Source organism: Phyllostomus hastatus, unplaced genomic scaffold (assembly GCF_019186645.2).
Source record: "Phyllostomus hastatus isolate PE091 unplaced genomic scaffold, TTU_PhHast_1.1 phas_contig_150, whole genome shotgun sequence".
NCBI lineage: Eukaryota > Metazoa > Chordata > Mammalia > Chiroptera > Phyllostomidae > Phyllostomus > Phyllostomus hastatus.
This window is the reverse complement of record NW_025333611.1, coordinates 23,296,216-23,311,604: the sequence shown is the minus strand read 5'-3', so window position 1 is coordinate 23,311,604 and position 15,389 is coordinate 23,296,216. Positions and strand designations below refer to the sequence as shown.

Below are 15,389 nucleotides of genomic sequence, written 5' to 3'. Positions count from 1 at the left end.
TGACCTAATAAGTGAATTTGGCAAAACAGTGGGAAACAAAGTAAATATTCAGAAATCAAAGACATTTTTGTAACCAACAATGAAATATCAGAAACTACGAAAAAATCCCATTTACTATACAAACAAGAAAAATAAGGCACCTAGGAATAAACTTAATGAAGGAGGCAAAAGACCCCTATGCAGAAAACTATACAACACTGAAGAAAGAAATTAAGGAAGATACAAACAAATGGAAGCATGTGCCATATTCATGGATTGGAAGAATCAACATCATTAAAATGTCCATACTACCCAAAGCAATCTATAGATTCAATGTAATCCTTATTAAAATACTAATGACATATTTCACAGATTTAGAACAAATATTTCAAAAATTTATATGGAACCAAAATGACCCCAAGTAGCCACAGCAATCTTGAGAAAGAAGAACAAAGTAGGAGGGATCACAATACCTCATATCAAACTGTATTACAAGGCCACTGTAACCAAAACAGTCTGGTACTGGCATAAGAACAGATGCATATACAAATGGAACAGAATAGAGAGCCTAGAAATAAACCCATGTCTCTATGGCCAATTAATATTCAACAAAGGATAAAAAAGCATAAAATGGAGTAAAAATAGCCTCTTCAACAAATGGTGTTGGGAGATCTGGAATAGTACATGTAAAAAAAATTGAAACTCGAACACCAACTTACACCATACACCAAAATAAACTCAGAATGGATGAAAGACTTACACATAAGCCATGACACCATAAAAGTCCTAGAGGAAAACATAGGCAGTAAAATCTCAGATATCCCATGCAGCAATATTTTTTTGCCAATACATCCTCTAAGGCAAGGGAAATAAAGGAAAGAATAAACAAATGGGACTTCATCAAAATAAAAAGCTTCTGCATGGCTAAAGAAAATATCATCAAAATGAAAAGGGAACCAACCATATGGGAAAACATATTTGCCAACAATACCTTAGTCAAGGGTTTGGTCTCCAAAATATATAAAGAACTCATATAACTCAATGCCAGGAAGGCAAACAATCCAATTAAAAAATGGGCAAAGAACCTGAACAGACACTTCTCCAAGGAGGACATACAAAGGGCCCATAGGCATATGAAAGGACACTCAGCATCACTAGCCATCAAAGAGGTACAAATTTAAACCACAATGAGATACCACCTCACACCAGTCTGAATGACCATGATTAATAAATCAACAAATAAATGCTGGCGAGGATGAGGAGAAAAGGGAACTCGAGTGCATTGTTGGTGGGAATGCAGACTGGTGCAGCCACTGTGGAAAACAGCATGGAATTTCCTCAAAAAACTGAAAATGGAACTGCCTTTTGACCCAGCAATTCCACTGCTGGGATTTTATATCCTATGAATCCTGAAACACCAATTCAAAAGAACCTATGCAACACAATGTCCATAGCAGCACTATTTATAATAGTCAGGTGCTAGATGCAGTCTAGGTGCCCATCAGTAAATGAGTGGATCAAAAAACTGTGGTACATTTACACAGTGGGATACTCTGCAGCAGAAAGAGGGATCTCCTACCTTCTGTGACAGAGTGGGATGGAACTGGAGAGTATTATGCTAAGTGAAATAAGCCAGGTGGTGAAAGACAAATACCATATGATCTCACCTATAAGTGGAACATAATGAACAAAACAAACAAATGAGCAAAATAGAAGCAGAGGCATGGAAACAAGAAACAGACGGACAGGGACCAGAGAGGAAGGGGGAGGGGTACAAGGGAGGGAAGAAGAGAAAGGGCCTAGTTAAAGAACAAGTATAAATGACCCATGGACATGGACAACAGGGTGGGGACTGACTGTGGTAGCAGGGGCCTGGGAGATTGGGCAGGGGAGAGCAATGGGGGAAAATTGGGACAACTGTAATGGAACAACAATTTAAAAAAAGATTTAACAATAACAACAACAAAAAGATTTACAGAGTCTCTACAAATATGTACTATCTGGCCCTTTAAGGATAGAGTAACTGGTGTCCCCTGGCCCCTGCAGGGTTAATCCCAGCTGAGTTTGACAGAAGAAATGGTCAGTAAATGTTAGTTGAATGTGTGTGTGAGTGAAGAAGAGAGTCAACCCCAGTAAATGTATATGTACAAATGTATATGCGTCGATAAGCAAAAACAAGAGACTGAATAATGTATGAAGTGATAGAAAGATTTGATGAAAGAAGATATAAGTGAGTATGAATGAGGTAATTCTTATCAGAGTGAGAAATAAAGAATTAAGTATGTATGTGATTGACAGGCAGGGTGAGTAAGCAAGGAAATGCAAGCTATGGGCTCTCTACAAATGTCACATAACAGGGACAAAGGGTGTCACCACTGCACTCAGTTAATCTCATCATTTTACCTTGCTTGCTCAGGCCCTGGCAGCCGTGGGGATTTTGAGCTTAATCAATGCCTGTCTTTGCTGAGCATGCGCCCATGCTTCAGTGCTTTAGCGTCTGAGGCTTCTGTCAGAAGGACAAAACACCTGCACCCCTGGGCTTGAGGCCAGGCAGCCAGCCTCCCAGACTGTGGCCTCCCATATGTGGAAGAAACACGCCTCCAGCTCATGTGTCCTCAACCCCATACCTTGCATGCACTACAGGTGAATAGGACCTATTTTCGAAAGCCCAGGGCCCCACAAAGGCATACTTTCCAGGTGTAAGCGATGGGACATATGTCAGTTGGGGGTGAAGTTCATGTCCAAGTCCACCCTAGCCAGAATCCAAAAGACCTGATCTACGGCAGGTCACGCTAGCTATTGTTTCCTTTGTAGCACATATCTGATTGGTCTGTTTCCTTGCTTTTTGTTTTGTGTGTGATTGTTGTTTTGCTTGCTCCTTCATTAGAATAAAAGCTCCTTGAGGACAGAGTCAGGGAAATCTCAAAAAATACTTGTTGAAAATGAGCGAAACATAGCCTGGAAAACAAGTCAATAAACCATCCATTTGAACTAGCTGCCAAGATGTGATTTCTGCTCCCAATAGTGGACCTGACCTGACTCGGCCACCAGGTCCCACACGTGACCTTCAGCATGCCATTTCCCCTTCTTGAAGTGCAGAGGATTAAAGAAGACTTTCTCCAAGGGCCCTTCAGGTCTTTCAAGATTCATAGAGTAAACACGAACCTGAGTCCCCTGGCTGTTGCGTAAGAGACAGCCTTTTTATCTGGCCTGTGATGGGGTAAAGTAACACTGGTGCAGTGACATTTCTGTTTTGACTACTGGCCCTGGAGCATGATGTGTGACTATCCAAATGCCATCAGACCTCCCCCTTGGGCTTTGCCAAACCTCTGCACAGAACAACACCCACCCTGCTCCCTGTGCCTTGTGACAGCTATCAAGGTGTGCCATAACACCCCATGATGGAAACACACGACTCCTGAGTTTTGAGGACCCTGCAGCCCTTAGAGCCAGCACCACTGAATCCTGCCTCCAAAATGCACATGGGCCCTGCGCCCTGTAGGGGATGGGGCTCTAAGAGGCCTGGCTCTGAAGTCAGGAGGTATAGGTTTCATTACTGTTCTCTGCTTACTTGCTGGTTCTATGGCCTTGGGCAAATTACTATGATTTTGCCTTGACTTTGTGGTCTGTAAAATGGGAATCGTAACAACAGCATTTAGCCCTTTGATTTGTTGTGAAGGTTACAGAAGGTAAAAAAGGAATGGATGGCTCCTAGTAAGTGTTCTCTAAATACGAGTTCTTGTGGTTGTTGTGATTTCCAGAATCTATTGCTTTCCCCCATCCTATCTTGGTGAGTTATATGCTCCTCCAGGGCACAGACTGTGCCTTCTTGTCCATCCCATACTCACATTGCCTCCCCTAGGGCTTGGAACACTCAGAACATCCCCAAGCCATCACTCTCCAAATGTCATAGAAGGTCTGCTTGTCAAAATGCACGGGCACAGGCCCATAGCCTTCTTTTGAGAAAAATGCTACCCACGTTTTGTGGGAAACCATTTGTTCAGAGAAAGGGCCGAGTTAGGGAACATCAAGGAAAGGTAAAGAACAAGAAGTAAAACTTCCACCCCAAATATACCTTGATTGTTTGGTATTAAAATCTTCACACCGTCAGGAGAAAGAAGTGAAAGGACAGTTTCTTTGCATCTGTCTCAGATGGTTTAGACAATGACCTCCTGGAAGCCAACTCAACAAACATTTATTGAATACTTAGGTATTGTTCTGAAGGCTGGGGATACCAATAATAAATTTACAGTTGTCCTAAAAAGGGACCAACATTAGGGACCCCCCTCCTTCTTAAAGCAAGTCCATGGTTTCATTCCTTTTTAGCACAATGAGACGAGACTATCCTGATACCTGGAAACAGACTGTCTGAAGATTTTCCTCTCATTTCCTACCAAATGCAGCGCCCTGAAATGTAGGACATGAACAGCCCAGGGTGCCAAGTTTGTGTGTTTCTCTCCATGAAGGAGAAGTGAGAAAGCAGCAGAGGGCTTGCTTCCAAGGTGGTCAGGCCTCCTCAGCCAGCACAGGCTGGGCCTTGGGGGCAGTGATGGTGGCCAATCAAAACTATTTAAATCTAATTTGAGACAGCAAAGGATAAGATTCTCCTGATTTCTGCAGTATCTGTTAAATCCAGCAAGCCTGCTATTCAGAAAGGGGCTTTAAGCACTGGCTTCGGAAATGTCACATGTTCTTTTCATTCATCTATCCATCCATTCATTCATTCATTCATTCATTCATTCATGTGTAGGTCCCTGAGCCTGTCTCTAGAAAGGACACCTGGATCTTGGTGGGCTTTGCAGCCATGCGCTATCAATCCACGGGAAGGAAAATTTGTTTGATGACCAATCCCATTAGAGGTCTCAGCCTCTGTGTGGGGTGTTTTCCCTGGCTGACCTTGCTGGCAACTCTGCCCAGAAAAGTAAGGCAGAGGCACCAAAAGAAAGGGTATCAGGCAGTGTTCCAGGGCACCTGCCCTGAGGGCTCCAGATCCTTCCGTTTCTGAGGTGTAAGTCCTCCATTTATCTGGGGCGGGGCTTAATGGCTCAAAGGGAAGGAACAAAGACAACAGCTTTGACAATGTGTTGGGATGGTGAGCATTTACCTTTTTTCTCTTTCTAAACATTTCAGTTGTGGTCGCTATGATATCCTTCAAGACATTTCAAAAATAATAAGAAGCAATAAACATATGTCAACATTAACTTTCCAAAGATGCCAAGTGAACTTGACGTTGTCACATAATTTCTGGGCTCACTAAAATCTTCAGAAGGGGGTTTTAAGTTTACTTCCCTTGCAATCCTACTTCAATTTGCTTCTCCAGCTATCTCCCCCTAAGTGAGACCTGTAGGCCTATAAAAATGGATAAATCCTTAGAGGAAAAACGTACTAAGCCTCACTCAAACCAGAGGAAGGAAGTTAGGACCAGGCAGGTTAAATAATTTGCCCTGGGTTGCTTGGTGGAAGAACAGCAGAGCAGAGAGCTATGCCCAGGAGGTCTGAATTCAGAGCCCAGGTTCCTCATGATTATGCGATATTGTCTCTTGACTGGTTTTGGTACTACTTTCCCCATCCTTGTGCATCCACTTTCCTTAGTTCAGAAAATAACAGTCTATCCCACTCTCTCCACCATAAGAAGCTACTTTCTAAGTACATAAGGTCATGTAGTCTATACCAGAGATGGGTAGCACACGGAAATTTCTAGATGTTCAGAGACTGCTCATCTTTGGGATGCTCCTGTCTGGAAAATGAGAGGGAAGGACCCCAGTGTAGCAGGGATGGAAGGTTTCCCACGCAGTCTGCACTGTCCTAGTGAGCAGTGGCCTTTGTCACTGACCCCCAGGACCCAGCAAGGTGCCAGTGCCTAACAGATGTGTAATGAGCATCTTCTTTGAATAAATGTCACGAAGGGACCAACAGCAGACTTAACAGAAACTTCGCCTGTTCAAATTTTGCGGCTTTTAATGAGGCCTGGCAAGAGGATTTAATTATAATTATGGTCAAGAAGTCACTTCTTTATGTGGACTGGTATGATTAGGAGGACATGGCTTATAATTAAGGTTTTGATATGTCAGAGACCACTAATAACCCTCACCCGATCAGACTCTGCTTTGGTGCTAAAATGCTGCCTCAAAGACAGCAGGCCATTTTGGCCTAAGAAAGCTTGAGGCAGAGGACAGAATGGGGAGTGACAGGGCTGAGGACACTTTGTGCCCAACGAACTGAAAGACCCGGCTCGGGGAACAGGATTTGGTCATTGTGGTTTGAGAGGAGGGTTACATTTCTGCCTTTTTCCCAAGAAGCTAGTACGGAGCACGACTATAGAGTTCCAGGCCTTCACTGGAAGCTTCATGTGAATATCCCAATCCAGTGTCAGGAAAGCCAGTCCTGAATACGTGAACCCCACACATGATCAATCTCCCATCATTGGGTCTTACCCAAAGGGAATCTGGACTGGTATAGCTGGCCCTCGTGTCCCCAACGATGAATCTTTCCTTCTTAGATCCAGTCTCCCCGAGGAAGTTCTATCACCTGCCTCTTCTCACGGAGCCGCCTCACATGCCTCCCATCTCACGGTGCTAACAGTGGTAACTGTTTATTGGGTACTTCATAGGAGCCAGGCAGTGTGCAAGGTACTTTGCATGCGTGTTCTGATGCACTGAATTCTCACAAGAATCCTAGGAGGTAGCTACTATTACTGCTCCCTCTTATAGATGAGGAGACTAAGGCTCAGAGGAATTATGCCTGAGTCTCACACAGCAAGTAGGCTAGTGTCAAAACTCAAACCCAGTTCAGATGGCCCTAAAAGTCCATTCTCTTAGCAATGGCTGGATAGGGTCTCAAGGAGTTAAAGAAATCCACCTGGTCAGTGAGTGTCCCCATGAGGTTCTCAGAGGACATGAACTGACAGTATTGGGGTGCACACCAGCCGGAGTTTTCCAAGCCTCTGTGCAGATAATCCATGCACCACCTTTTCTCCCCAGCAGAGGCCATCAGGCAAGTAAATAAATCATGAATTTATCTTCAGAAAACAGGATTTATGAAAAAAAATTTTATATCTGGTAAATAGCTCTTGGCAACCCTTCAGAACGGTATTATACCATTAAAGAACTTGAATCAATAATTTAAGATCTTCCCACAAAGAAAACCCCAAACCCAGACAGTTATATGAGTGAGTTTTTTCACACTTTCCAGGAGTGGGTACTTTGACTTTTTACAAACTCTTCCAAAGAGTGGAAGAAAAGAAAACATTCCACTATTTATTCATGAGGCTAAGATATTATTAATGTCAAAACCAGAAAAACAACAACAAAAGAAAGGGCCATTTGAGTTCTGCCTCACTCATAAATATAGATGCAAAAGCATTCATGTGTCTATTAGCAAACCAAACTCAGGAATATATAAAAATAAAATATGTCATAATTAAGTTGGGTTTTTCCCAAGATTAAAAGGTTCATTTAATACTACAAAATTAATTGGTATAATTTATTATATTAATAGATTAAAGGAGAAAAACCAAGTGATCCTTTCAATAGATATAGAAAAATGATAAAAGTCTATAGCCATTCATTATATTCTTAAAATCTTAGCAAACTAGGAATTAAAGGGAACTTTCTCAACACAATAAATGATATCTATATAAAATCAACAGCAAACATCATACTTAATGATGAAATGTTGAAAGCATTCCCTTTAAGAAAAAAAAAACACAATGCCTGTTGTGTTCTGCTCAACACCATCCCTCCCGGGGTGTACAGTAAGTTAACATCAGAACTGTAGCACGTGAGAGTGAAATACCTCTTGAAAATCAAGGCAAGCCTCTCCTGGCATGAGGGCACCCAGAGCACCTTGAACTTCCCCCACCCCAACATGCACCACGCTTATATAACCATGGGTTTAATTGCCTGTCTCGTATACATGGTGAGTTCCACATGGAGAAGGAATCCTGTGGGTTTTATTCGCTGTGTTAACCCCAGTGCTTAGAATCAAATAAAGTTCACACATTGCAATCCCTGTGTGTGACTCTTAAGTTGCTTGATCTAGAGAGAAGAAGGAGTTTTTAACTTTATAAAGACAGATGATCAACCCCGGATTATCCATAGCGGTGGGTATAGAAACTACCAAATGTTACCTCTGTCTCTAAACCTTGTCTCTAAAGTGCAACTCCTCTCCCTCCCCTGGAGGAACACTATGTAAGTCCCAGGCCCTTGTTAGCTCCTGGGAATACTAAGATGTAGGACCACAACGACTCCACTGGAGAAGATCACTCTACTGAGGAAGATAGTCACCCCCATGCCCACCAAGGCATGAGCCCTGAAAGAAATAGCTGTGTGCCACAGCATGGGCCAGGAGGGGGATGGCAAATGCACACTTTGAAAAGCTGGGGACCTTTTCCTCCAGAATAGGGATATAGGGTTGCTTATTCCCATCCCCCACCACACTCTTGGGCCCTGCTTTCAGTCCAAGATCTTGCAGGGCTGTCACATAAAAGGAGGTGCTCCATCCACCCCATCCCCAACCCATGCGGCAGCTAATCACTTTGCAGATCTGAACGGGTAATATTTATTGAGCACTTACAACGTGCCAAACAATTGACATGGGTTGTGCTACTCCATCCTGGTAACAACTCTGTGAGAGAGATACCCTTCTTGCCCCATTGTACAAGTGAGGAAATGGAGGATCCCAGAATTCCTTCACTTGCCCAGGATCACACAACCTGGTAAACACTAGGGCCACAAGCCTGAGCAAAAACTAGACATCCTCTCCAGATCATGAGAGGGAGCTGGGATCTCTGCGCACCCCCAGCCCCCACCCAGAGGCTGCTGGGGAAGGTGCAGGGGCCCTCGGAATGTGCTGACAACTCTGCGCCAGGCTCCAGGCCACCTTCCTCCCTCCTGTAACACCTAGAGACCTGAAAATACCCAGAGGCCACGCAGCTGTGGATTCTTCTGTTTCTGATAAAGACGTCTTTGAAATGAGTCATTTCCTTCGAAAGGAAGAAATATGTTTTTAGATTGTAGCAGAAGTACCCACCCTCAAATACACACCCACTCTCTAATCCCGCTCAGGTTGGCAAACCCTGTGCCAGGAAGTGCCAGGGGCTGAAGGACCTCACATCCGGCCTCCAAGTGGAGACCTGAGGTCACAGTTGACCCCAGGGAGGGACTCTCTGGGGCTCTTCCACTCCAGGGGGCTAGGCCTCTGGCTTCCATCCCAGTGACAGGAAAAGACTTGCCTCCTCAGAAGCTGCAGTTGCCTGTATGGTTCTGTCTTGCTCTGTCTTCCTTCTTCCCTACCGGTTTCTTTTTTGTCTGCCTTTATCTATCTTCCTCTCTTTTCCTATCCCTCCAATCATGCATTCATCCATTCATTCATTTATTCAGTTTTGGTTTTGCTTTGTTGAGCTGATCTCTGATCCATAGGTTTCCTCCTATTCAGATAGCCTCCTGACATGAGGGTCACTTGCTAGCTGCCCACTCTTAAACAGAGCCCTCCCTATACTCTTTGCTGACCATTCCAGAGCTTGGGCTGCGCCAAGTTAAGGCTTCTTGGATGCTTCCTACCAATCAGATAATTCATTCACATTTGAATAACTTTATTGAGCTATAGTTACATACAAAAAAGTTCAACCATTTTAAGTACACAGGTCAGTGACTTTTGGCAAATGTATCAAGGTGTGTCATGACCACCAAAACCAAGATATAGAACATTTTCATCAGCCAAAGGGTTTTCTTGCACCCCTTTGCAATCCTTTCTCCCCACCCCTGGCAGGAGCCACCCTTCATCTGTTTTCTGTCACTGTAGTTTGGGTTTTTTCAGGTATGTCATATAAATGGCATCGTAGAACATATAGTCTTGTGTGTTGTCCTGCTTCTTTTACTTAAGATGATGTTAAGAGGCATGTATGTCATTGCATGTATTGCTGAGGCATATGCCACTGTCTTATACTTTAAGTGGTTCATTCCTTTCCCAGTTTGGGCTGAAATGAATAGAGCTGCCATGAGCATTCATGTACAAGTCCTTGTATGGACACACGTTTTCATTTCATTTCTCTTGGATAAATACTGTGAGTAGGATTGCTGAGTAGCCTGGGAAATGTGTATTAACTTAATTTTTTTTTAAATGGCCAAATTGTTTTCCCATGTGGTGGCACCAATTTACATCCCACAAGAGGTACGTGAGTTCTAGTTGCTCCACATTCTCACCAGCACTTGGTACAGTCAGTCCCTATAACTTTAGCTGTTCTTTTAGGTTTATGGTGGTATCTCATGTAGTTTTAATTTGCATATTTTATAACTGTTGATGTTGAGAATCTTTCTCTGCATTAGCCACTCAATATATCTTGTTTTTGCTCATTTCTTATTAGGTTGTTTGTCTACTTCTGAGTGGGTTGTAAGAATTTTTCCAGCCTTTAATCTCCCTCTTCCTCCTTCCTCCCTCAATCCCTCTGAATCTGTCCCTTCTTCCCACGGCGGCTCCGTCTCACTTGCTGACTCTCCCTGCACCCTCAGCCATGATGTCCCCCTCTCCATCCTCTCCCAGACACCTCAGAACCTGAGAACCTGACCTTCCTTCCCATTCCATATTAGAAAGAACTCCATCCCAAGCCCACCAATTTCAGTCCTGGTTCCACGCACCAAAGAGGGGAATGCGCCCTCCCCAGAGAAGGCCTAGAGGAGGAACAGGAGAGAGCCCGTGTCATGGAGAGGCGGCTTTGCATTCTAGCATCTTCGGAGGAAGATGCTAGATCAGTAGTGTTTCTGGATAGAAGGGTGTTCCACTCAAACATAACACTGGAAAGTCATGAGTGTTATGTGAAGTTCACACTGTTTAATCAGTGGTTCCCAAGTCTGTATAAACATAAGATTAGTTGTTCGAGTAACAGGGCTCTCCCTTGGCACAGCTCCTAAGCCCGGCAGGGATTTGCCTTGCCCACTCGCAGAGAAGGAGCTGCCTAGCCTAGAGCCATTTCCTTCTCATCTCTGTCTGAGGGAACCAGTGCAACAATATGTCATTGCAAAGCTCAGAACTCTTTATGCAGGGTTAGAGAACCTCAGATGTGTGACTATGATACACTTTTTTTAAAGAACTTTACTGAGATATAATTCACATGCCATACAGTTCACCCACTCAAGGTATACAACTCAGTGGGTTTTGATACATCCACAGATATGCACAACCATTACTACCACAATTTTACATTTCATCACTGCAAAGAGAAACCCTGTGTCCTATAACTATCCTACCCTTTAACTATCACCCCCATGTCTATCTATGTCCCCAGTCCCTGGAAACCTCTAATCTACTTTCTAATTCTATAGATTTGCCTACTGTGGGCATTTCATGTAAATGGAATCATGTAATGTCGTCTTTTTGCATCTGGCTTCTTTTAGCATAATGTTTTCAAGGTTTATCCATGTCCTAGCATGTGTCGATACTTCATTTTTTAGGGATGAATATTATTCCATTGTATGGATATACCATCTGTTGCATATCCATCAGTCAATGAACATTTGGGTTATTGCCACCTTTTGGCTATTGTGAATAATGCTGCTATAACATTTGTGTGCAAATTTTTATGTGGGACTATGTCTTCATTTCTCTTGGGCATGTACTAGGAGTAGACTTACTGGGTAATATGGTAACTCTAAGTTTAACCATTTGAGGAGCAGGGCTTTCAAAAGGGGCTACACCATTTTATACTTCATCAGCACTGCATAAGGATTTCAGTTTCTCTACATTCTTGCCAACCCTCATTATTATCTCACTGGAATAGTTTTTGATCCTATAAACTGGATTCTCATAACCTCACACATACATTTACATGACCATCAACCCAGATACACACAAAACTATAGTCATACATGCCTGCACACATCTCTAGAGTTCACATACATACAGTCCCAGACAGACATTTACAATTACATAGCCATACATGCATACATATAATTACACATAGCATATGTGCATATCAATTCACAGACCCACATGCATGAGCATAATCAGACATCCAATAGACCAATGCCAGCACAGATCTACATACAGTTGTCATGGGTTCCAAACAAACATGCATCCTTGCACAGACAGCCAGAGACACATGCGCTCAGAGATGCACTCACGCTTGCCCAGCCACTCATACACAACAGTTGTAGCCACCAAAACAGAGTCCTGAAAAGGCACAGATATATAGTTGCCATTTCGTATGGATGGGTAACTGAAGGCAGATGGAACGTATTTACTCTGGATGGCATGGAGAGGGTTGAGGTTTCATCAGTCCAGGTGTACTGGGTAGGAAAACTTTTCATTCATTTGTTCTTTAAGCTGCAACAATATATCGAGCACATAATATGGTGATGGACAAGACATAGTCCCCGCCCTCATGGAACTTAGAGTCTAGTGGGGGATGGTTAGTCAACAAGGAAACAATCATAGTCTGTGATATGCACCAAGAAGGAAATGAGCAATGGAGTAGATTACATAATAGGCAAGGTCCCCGGGTAGGAGAGTTTAGGAGTTTACAGCGTTGGTGCTCCCCCTTCCATCCTGGAAGAGTGAAGAGGATTCAGAGTCACCTTCCTTAAGTCACTGGATAGTGACTGGAGCTGGAGGGTAAGGTAAAGACAGGGAACTGTCGAAAACTCGACTACCTTGTTTTACTTTTTTGTTTCATACTAGTTGAGTGACCTTTCTTTCTCTGTTTTTCACCCCCAAAATGAGGATAATAGTACCTTTAATACAGATTAAATCTACTTGTAAAATGCTTCAAACTTCCTGGCAAGTGTTAAATTCTCAATCAAAATCAGCTAATGTAGCACCTTCCTGAGACTAGGCTTTCATGTACTGGGAGATGGGAGGGGAGGGGCCCAGGGAGTGGATCCAGGGTTCTGGCAGTACCCTGGTGACTGTAAATCCCACTGGTCTTCATCCTCTGCCTTATCTGAGCAGTCTTTTGGAATGCAGCCTTGGCATGCCACACCCAAGCCCCCAGGACACAAACCAATCTATCCCCACCCTGCACTTCCCATAGCGGAAAACCACAGCAAAGACACAGGATGGGTGGCGCTGGGCATGGTTCTTGGTTTCCAGATGCATCAGGCCTTCCTGCAGCAGCTCCGCCAAGGGCCTACCTAGTGATGCTCACTGCTTCAGCTCGGCTGTCTTTTCTGTCTGTGTAGGTCTCCACGTATCACCCCACACCCTCCTCCCCGGGACATTCCACAGCCATCGTCAGTCTGCCTGGCTCCCAGCAGCACCTGTCAGCTAACATGTGAGTAGAAAGCTCAGCCTCCACCCCTGGTCCTGGTGCAGATGGGTCGCCGTTGCCATCCGTCTGCCATCCGCCACTGAGCATCACCACTCCCAAGCCGTCCCACCCAGAGAGAAAACAGCTCCCCGCCCTTCACAACCACCAATGGAAATAATGGTGCAAAGTACAAATTAGCAAAACACATCAGCCTAGCTCATTATTTTACCAAACCAGAAAGAGACTGGAAGGTTATACACCAAGACATTGCTGGGAGATTGTGTATGGAACAATTTCTATTGTCTTCTTTTAGATTCAAAATGTTGGGCTATAAATAGATGTTGCTTTAGTGATCAGTGAAAAATAAATGTAGCATTTTATAGAAGGGGAAAAAACCTTTCAGATGAGAATACTCCGCCCCCCCCCCCCCCGCCCCAGGCCATTTGATAGAACCTTTCACAGTCCTTAGAATCTAGAAGGGCTTCCTAAGGACTGGCCTGAGGGCCATGTACCAGTAACCCCTGAATCTGGCACACCAAGTGGGGTTTTTTTAAAGATTTTATTTATTTATTTTTAGAGAGGGGAAGGGAAGGAGAAAGAGAAACATCAATGTGTGGTTGTCTCTCACACAACCCCTGCTGGGGACCTGGCCCGCAACCTGCAGGCATGTGCCCTGACTGGGAATTGAACTGGCGACCCATGGATTTGCAGGCCTGCACTCAGTTCACTGAGCCACACCAGCCAGGGTGAAGTGGGTTATTTTTTAATGTCTTTAGTCAGCCAAGTATTCTCATCACTTTCACAGCCTCACTATTCCCCTAGTGTCTTCTTCACACACCCACCCCCACCCCCCGACTCATACCTGGATGGAACCTGCTGGACTCCTGCATGGACAGCAGAGTGGAAAGTCGCTGCTCAAAGAGAAGCCATTTTTGCCATATTAAGCCCATTCCCCTCCATCCCACCTTGCAGCCAGCATTCATTCCACTGTGTACCAAAGAACTAAAGTTAACCCAGCCCCCTTCCTAGTACCCACTGTCCTGCCTACGTGGAGCTAGCTCCTTGGCCATGGTGGGGGTGGGGTGGGGGGAGGAAACAGGTCTCTGCTCTCTGGAGAGGGAGTGGATCTGAGGGGCTTCCAGCTGGCCTCTCATTTCCCAGAAGCTTGCTGGCTGCGACTGGTTGCTAAGCAGTGTGAGAAAGCATTCCCTGTAGAGCCGCATGTCTGGGGTTGAGACCCAGTTCCACCACTAATTCCTGCTCACCAGTTCCTTTCTGTATGGTAGGCCAGTTTCCCCATTGTCAACATGCCGATGTGGCCTAACTTAGGGACTGGCAGCTGTGTGACTTGCAGCTGTGTGACACTCCACGGAGGTGGGAGGAGATGGAGTGGGCATCACCCTTCCGTGGGTGTACTGACCAGGCTCTGCCACTTTCCTCTGCCTGACACATTGAGGCTTGTGTTTTAAAGGGTTGTTATTGCTAACCCTGGGCTGCAGCCGCCCTCTCCCTCCACCCTTCGTTGCTTCCCTGCCCTCCCCTAGGTGTGTCCATGCCCATCCCTCACTGGCCCCATGTCTCCCCAGGTTTGTAGCCCTGCACTCCTACTCAGCCCATGGACCTGAGGAGCTGGACCTGCAGAAGGGAGAGGGTGTCAGGGTCCTGGGGAAGTACCAGGACGGCTGGCTCAGGGGCGTCTCCTTGGTCACCGGGCGAGTCGGCATCTTCCCCAACAGCTACGTCAGCCCCATTTTCAGGTGCGTCCCCTCCAATCTCAGGCATCAGGGGGCCGGGTCGTCCAGGCCGGGGCCATCTCTGGGTTGAGTTGCGGAAGGACTCAACGCTCTTTGAGAGTGCAGGCCCAGAAATAGCTTTTGCTCTAGTACCTGCCTAACACTTTAATTTCTTTTTAAATAGCCAAAAGAGTTATCTTTTTTATAGCTCTTCATGGTTTATAAGCGCTTTCAAGGTTTTTTTTTAACTCCTTGGCTAGGCCTTAAAGGATTAAAGTATCCTGTAAGGTAGATATTGTTTTACAGATGAGGAAATTGTGGGAGAGTTAAGCAACCTGCCCAAGAACTAGATTTCTGGTTTTGTGTACAAACCCCCCAAATCCCACTTCACATCCTCCACCTCGGCACTCCATCTAGTGGCGAAACGGAGAACTGTG

At 44.7% G+C, this 15,389-nt stretch overlaps 1 protein-coding gene across 3 annotated transcripts in view; it reads left to right on the top strand.

Moving 5' to 3' along the window:
• The window catches only part of SH3RF2 (SH3 domain containing ring finger 2), a 120,331-nt gene that overhangs the window by 75,346 nt on the left and 29,596 nt on the right, over nt 1–15,389 (top strand). For 2 of the 3 annotated variants that reach the window (XM_045823719.1, XM_045823713.1), the window contains exons 6-7: nt 13,152–13,243; nt 14,806–14,976. In XM_045823719.1, the coding sequence (XP_045679675.1) occupies nt 13,152–13,243; nt 14,806–14,976 (263 nt within the window). The remainder of the gene's footprint in view (nt 1–13,151; nt 13,244–14,805; nt 14,977–15,389) is intronic. The other variant, XM_045823728.1, reaches the window with a different exon arrangement.